The 6,774-nt window shown below is 32.3% G+C and overlaps 1 protein-coding gene across 1 annotated transcript; it reads right to left on the bottom strand.

The window, feature by feature from the left end:
• Window positions 1-294: 294 nt before the first annotated feature.
• LOC114721557 (putative receptor-like protein kinase At1g72540) lies at window positions 295-2,438 on the bottom strand. The gene is made up of 5 exons (XM_028907391.1): window positions 1,966-2,438; window positions 1,715-1,850; window positions 1,478-1,614; window positions 1,259-1,382; window positions 295-1,169 (listed from the first exon to the last, which is right to left on the bottom strand). Exons 1-5 carry the CDS (start codon window positions 2,389-2,391, stop codon window positions 562-564), a joined length of 1,431 nt encoding a protein of 476 aa, XP_028763224.1. The 5' UTR covers window positions 2,392-2,438; the 3' UTR covers window positions 295-561.
• Window positions 2,439-6,774: the final 4,336 nt, after the last annotated feature.

The following is a 6,774-nucleotide window of genomic DNA, read 5'->3' as shown; positions in this document are numbered from 1 at the left end:
CAATCATGCTCTTCAATCCTTATTTACTTCCTAAATGGGAAAGCAGAGCAGAATCCACTAACTCCACATTTCTCATAAGATCATTAAAATAATATAAAATAAGCCCAACCACATCACATGAAAGCATCTTTAAATTGACCAATAAAAATTGATGTTCACATATTTAAAAGGACAGTGACACAGACAAATAAAACAGTAAATAAGTTTTCACTCCTTTTGCGTTTACTTTTTACACATAATAATCATATCTTTCCAGCCATACTACATGTAACCATTGACACGGTAGAGATATCTAAAATTACAATCTTTAAAATAAAAGAACAAACCTATCTAACACCTAAAGTTTTTCCCCACTACGAAAAAATACATTGGAATTTCTGAACATTTGCCATCAAAACAGAGGCAAAAAAAAAAAAAACAACTGTATACTTGATGTGCACTATGACTCTCTTTCTATCTCTGTTTCTTTTTTCTATTCTTGTTCTACCTCTACACTTTCTGAGTAAAAATGATGAGAAACTGAGGATGAACCGTATACTTTTTATGGCTGTTTGCTTGAAATTATGGTTCTTGCTTTGGAGAGTAAAGGTTAGTGCCAAGGACTTTGTACAGAGCAGTGTCTGAATGAACAGAACCAGATGATCTCAGCAGTTTAATCTGACGTCTTCTTCTTTGACCTTTTCGATTTCCGTGAACATCCTCCATCTTCTTCTTCTTCTTCGTCTGCTCCATGTCTTCCTTCTTCTTCTGTTCACATTCATTCCCATTTCTTCCAATCTGACTATCCCCACATTGAACTGGTTTAATTTTTTCAGTTCCTTCGTTGGGGACCACATAGACAAAGCATCCCACTGGTATATCAGTTAGGTTCATGAGTGGTTCCAACGTCTTTACCACGGCTCGCATGGAGGGTCTAGACTTGGGTTGTTGGCTCAGACATTGGTGAGCCAGATACGCCATTTTTCTAGCCCCTTCATAAGAGTATTGACCTTCTAGTCTTGGGTCCATTATTCTTTCAAGCTTATTAGGGTCTTTTAACAATGGCCTTGCCCATTCCACCAAATCCTGCTCTCTGATTGGACGGTTCTTATCCACAGATCTCTTTCCTGTAATCAGCTCTAACAGAACCACCCCGAAACTATAGACATCGCTCATGGTTGTCAAATGCCCTGATAAATTAAAAACAAGTTTATCTGAGTCAAAAAACTTAGGCATATAATCATAAAGGTTTAAACTTTCTTCATGATTCTGTCTGTACCAGAAGTTATGTACTCAGGAGCAGCATAACCATGAGTACCCATTACTCGGGTGGTGATATGAACTTGATCTTCTTCTGGGCCATCAATGGCAAGACCAAAATCAGAGAGCTTGGCATTGTAATCCTGCGAATATGATAATTAACATGTCAGAAATCAAGTTGGTTCTGTCGCAGATAATTATTACTGATAATTATTTAATGGTTCTGAATGAAACTTACTGCGTCTAATAAGATGTTTGAGGCTTTGACGTCCCTGTAGATGACAGGTTGGTCTTCTTCGTGAAGGAAAGCAAGTCCTTTTGCAGCCCCAATGGCTATTTTGATTCTTGTGAGCCAAGGCAAGGCTGCTAAGTAACCTGCATTTTTTTTGTTTTTAGAAGAATCAATAACCATCTTGCGTAAAGAAAGCCACAGTTTTGAGAAACCAGGTTTTTGTTTGCTTCAATTAAATCTTACCCTTGAAAAGCTTGTTCTCTAGATTTCCTCTCTCCATGTATTCGTAAACCAGAAGTCTGTGTTCATCTTCACAGCAATATCCAATCAAGTTCACCAGATGGGGATGCTTCAATTGCCCCAGAAAGATTACTTCGGCCTATACCAACCACAAAAAAAAAAAAAAGCAATTAATGAATTAATTTCATCATAACTTCTATCAGATTCATCAGAGAAGAATTTGAGCCAAAAGAAAAAAGAAAAAAGATCCTCACCAACCACTCTCTGTGTCCTTGTTTGCTATCTGAGTCCAGAACTTTAACCGCTACAACCTGAGCTTCCAGACCAGGCCTAAGCTTATCATCAATGAAGCCTTTATAAACTTTGCCAAACCCTCCTTCACCAAGAACACTGGATTTGCAGAAATTGTGGGTGATCTCCTTGAGCTCCTTGAGGGTGAAGATATGAAGATTTGAAGCGAGAACAGAGTTGGAGAGATCGCTCATGATAGAGAGCGAAGAAGAATCGCTCAAATCAGAGAGAGACAGCCTTCTCGAGCTCATCACCTTTCTGGAGGCCAAGCACTTATTCCTATGACGATGATTATGACTATGATTATTAGCAGAGCACAAGGATTTAGATTGATTGGCGTTGAAACAGCCAAGAACCAAACATTTCAAGAGAATTCTTGTGGAAGGCATAGTGAGATGGATGTACTATGTTGATTCTGTGTGCAGGCTTTGTGATTCTGATAGCTTTTGATTTTATCAGTATCTGGTCTGTGCACACCAAATGATGTTGAGGGGATAGCTTATTTATAAGTGATCGAGATTCGAGAAGACAAGAATGGCTTCCATATTATTTATTTTTTTTTGGGGGAAATTTAATGACGTCAAATGAATTTCTGCTTTGAGAAAATTGCAAATAAAGACACCAATTATAAAATTATAATTTGGAACTCTTAATTTAAAAAATAGCAAATAAGAATTTGATCTTACTTTTGCTATTTTTCACGTTTAGAATCCCAAATCATAATTTTACATACTATGGGGTTTTTATTTGCAAATTTTCCTTCTTCCTTTTTCCCTTACACGCTGTTACAAAGTTACGAACTACAAGGAAGGAAGCAGCCGAGTTCCGGAGCCACAGGAAAAAAAGAAAGTATTTAAAAATAAAAAAAAATGTACGAGGTCACATGTCTTTTTAAGAAGGCTGGTTCCCGGTGATTTCTTTTTGTTGCTTTTTAAAGTGAGGTAAATTAACACGGTTTTATTTTTCACAATCAGGATAAAATATTAGTTATTATTTGTATCAATATAAAATATTAAATTTTGCAATAAATCGTTATTATTTATAAGTCATAAATAATAAGGAGAAAAATCATTCTTTAAATTTCTGATTTTTCGTACTCCCCCTGGTTTCACATATAAGATATAGTTTTTGGGTGGACATGATCCTATTTATAATATACACTTAAAACAATATTTGAACGTTTAACCAACTTTTTTTTTCATTAAGATCCCTATTAATTATATGTTATATTACTGCATTAATTGACTAGACATTCTCACCATAAATAAGGATATTTTGGAAAACATATTTTTTTTACATATGTACTCCTCCGGTCCTAATTATAAGACCCAATTGACTTATTTGAGGAGATTAAGGAAGTAAGTTAAGTTAGTTATTTATAATAAATAAGTGTTGTCATTCCTAAAATATCCTTGCTAATTAAGTATATTGGCTCAAACTATTATTAGAAGGATTATTTTGGAAAAAAATGCATAAATATAAGAGACAAAATGGATTGGGTCTTATAATTAGGACCAAATAAAAAGTCAAATTGGGTCTTATAATAAGGACCGGAGGAGTACTATTTTTAATCAATTTTGACTAATTTTACACACACACATGTATGAGATTGGATGGAGTATAATACAGGTGGGAATTCGAACATGATCCATTTGGGGCTCTCCATGTGATTTAACCAATGATTCTGAACCACGAAGCTTTGGGGGATGAGGAAAGAAACATGCAATAATTGTCACGAATAAAGTTGCGGCAGCCAAAGGAACAAGAGCAAACTTTTATTTAACGCTATGAATTTATTGACCTTTAAGTTTATTGAGAGACCTGAAAATTCTGTAATTATCATCATTATAAGTGTTGAAAATTGAATCAAGCCCATTAATTAAATTGAAATGTTTCAAATTGAAAATATCATCATAAGTAATGAGGTAAAAGTAATACTCCCTTCGTTCCTTATTATAAGAGACATTTGATGCTTATGGCATGTTCCTATATATAAGAGACACTTAAAAGTTGTCTCTACTTTTTTGTGTTGATTTCCTATTTTACCCATATTTATTGTCTCTAACTCACACTCTCTCTCCTTCCCACTTCTCTTTCTTTTAATAATTTACTATTATTCTCTCTCCTTATTAATGAGGGTATTTTTGAAAAAGAAATTATACTTTTTACACATTGATTGTTCTTAACTAATTTTAACTGTTTTTTTTATTAACGTAATTCGGTTATTCGTCTCTTATAATAAGGAACGGAGGGAGTATTGAGGTTTGAAGTAAACTCGTATTTGTATTCAGAAGCAACAATAAGCCGCTCACCATTAACCTCAATCTTAATGATTTTAGACTGCTTAGATCCAAGTTAATTTACGTTCGGCCAAAAAAAAAAAGGATCTAAGTTAATATAATTTTATATTTTGAATAAATTTTTATTTTAGTAAATGTGGAATTTAAAATAACTACTTAAAATCTAAATTATCCAAACTGAATTTGAATAATTCTGATCTCATCACAAAAATAGACATGTCATACCAATTATGTTGATAATAAAGACATGTAATGTAACATTTTATTTAATTTAGACATGGGTCAATTTTTTTTTTTGGAGGGATAATTAAAAGAAGCCTCTCTCAATCATTTTCCGAGCAAGTTTAACACCGATTGCACTTGTGAAACTGACATGTAGTTAGTTAATCAAGTTTGTAATTAAAATACATTTCATAGCTAGTTAAGAAAGAGATAAATCCAACAAATTTCTTAAAACTAACATATAAAGGTCCAAACGAATAATTAAAACTAACAATCTGCAAAAGATTAGAAGATTGATTCATGATGAATTAACATTAGAGAGAAACGAAAGTGATACAATGAATATTGACCAAGCCTTTACTTTGAACATTGACAACGGCACACTATCTTTTTTGGTCGGTTCATATATATGATAATGGAAGCCAGAATTTAGGTCTTTTACTATTTGTCCCCTTTAAATTGTTCTTATAAATAATAAAAAGGCTTCCTCCGTTTCTCTGTAATTTCATATGCTTCTCTTTTTGGAGACTTTGAACATTATTATAATTGCTCCCTTCTTTACTTTGATGACTGCTTCTTCTCTAAAGTGAATTATTGTTTAATTAATTAAATAAATGTCACCGCAGCGATTACACTACTATTTTCTTGAGCATTGATTCATTGCTTTTTTCAGTCTTCTTAACATTATCTAAACAAATTAAAGAGTTTATTTAGCAAACCTCATGGTTTACACAACAATTTCACCTAATTAATGACATACTAAACTAGATAATTGAACTTCATGATCCTCGAGTCCATTAAAGTTTTACTACTCCCTTTGATGAACTATGTTGGTCATCGTTAGTAGTCCGATATATTGGTTTGCACAAAATCGAGAATGAATAAACTTTTTTTCTCTCCCGAAATTGGTCTTATTTCTAACGATTTAGGAATACATTAAAAAGATGGAGTATTAAACAAGATTAAATCTAGAATTTTATTTCACCTACTAATAATTTAAATGGTTTTAACCACATTTTCTCGAAGTACTTGGAAGTAACATGTATTTAAGACTACAAAGAGTAAAACGTTTGTTATCTTAAACCAATATATTCCCTTTAGTGAAAAAGAAAAAAATGGTAACATATATCTTACCTTCATGGCCAAAAATAAAAATAAAACCTTCAGGTTTATGCTTAAACACATTAAAAATGATAGATGGACACCAGTAGAAAAAGCTAGTCTCCCACGATATGATGAATCAATATTCAAATTTTTGTTGAGACTTGTTGAGAGAAATATTTATATTTAGTGCTTAATAGTGCCTCAATAAAATAAAATAAAAAACAGGTGGAACCAATACATAAAAAAAATGTCATATCCATTACAAAATTAAAAAAAAAGTTGATAAAAAGTTCTCATTTCTAATTCAACTGACAACAAACTTCAACATTTCTAAGGATTTCTTAAACGTAAGCTTATGGGTTCAAAGTATTTATAAAAAGTACAATAAATGTGTGAGCTATAACAAAGCAAATCACAAAATTAAAACACATTTTGACGAAGGCCAACTGATTCCCAAACACACACTACACGAGTAAAACAATCGTGCCAGGGAAAAAACCCACTTAATTAAAGTGATTTTTATTGATTTTAATAATAAAAATTAATTGGGAGTGTCGGGTGTGATTAACGTTTTTTTCCGGATGTTGCTAACTACCCTTAATGTTGTGAATGCTGTATGATTGTCCAACAAAAGGTTGTAAATGTATCTAAATTAATTGCTTCATCCATTTGTTTTACCAACTAAGTCAACACTTTCCCTTTTGCTTTTTTTTTTGCCCCCTTTTCCGTCCATTCTTTTCTCTATGTTTTCCCCTTTCAATCGTTCATTATCAATTCTCTTCTTCTTCTTCTTCTTCTTGGTTTTTTCCCCAGTCAATTCTCTTTTCATATTCTTTTTCTTTAGTTTCCTAGTTTGAAAAGATAATTATAATATCCATATGTACCAAATACCTTGCTATATCTATTTCACAATTGATATCAAGTTTCAAAACTAACTAAACTGAGTATTGATAGATTTCATAAATAGAAAAATTATTATTTATGTAATCGTATAATAAAAGGAGACCAGTTTTGCAACTTTGTCATTCTGGTGTTATTTATATCAGCTACCAGATCTTTATTTAAGCGAAGAAAAATGAAATTTGGATTTTTTTTTCATTGTATAATTTAATCTTCTTTAATTTGATCTCGAAATTTTACCTTATG

This window comes from Neltuma alba, unplaced genomic scaffold (assembly GCF_004799145.2).
Source record: "Neltuma alba isolate B1F8T4 unplaced genomic scaffold, ASM479914v2 tig00012045_pilon, whole genome shotgun sequence".
NCBI lineage: Eukaryota > Viridiplantae > Streptophyta > Magnoliopsida > Fabales > Fabaceae > Neltuma > Neltuma alba.
The sequence above is the reverse complement of the archived record's forward strand: the minus strand, read 5'-3'. Positions and strand labels throughout refer to the sequence as shown.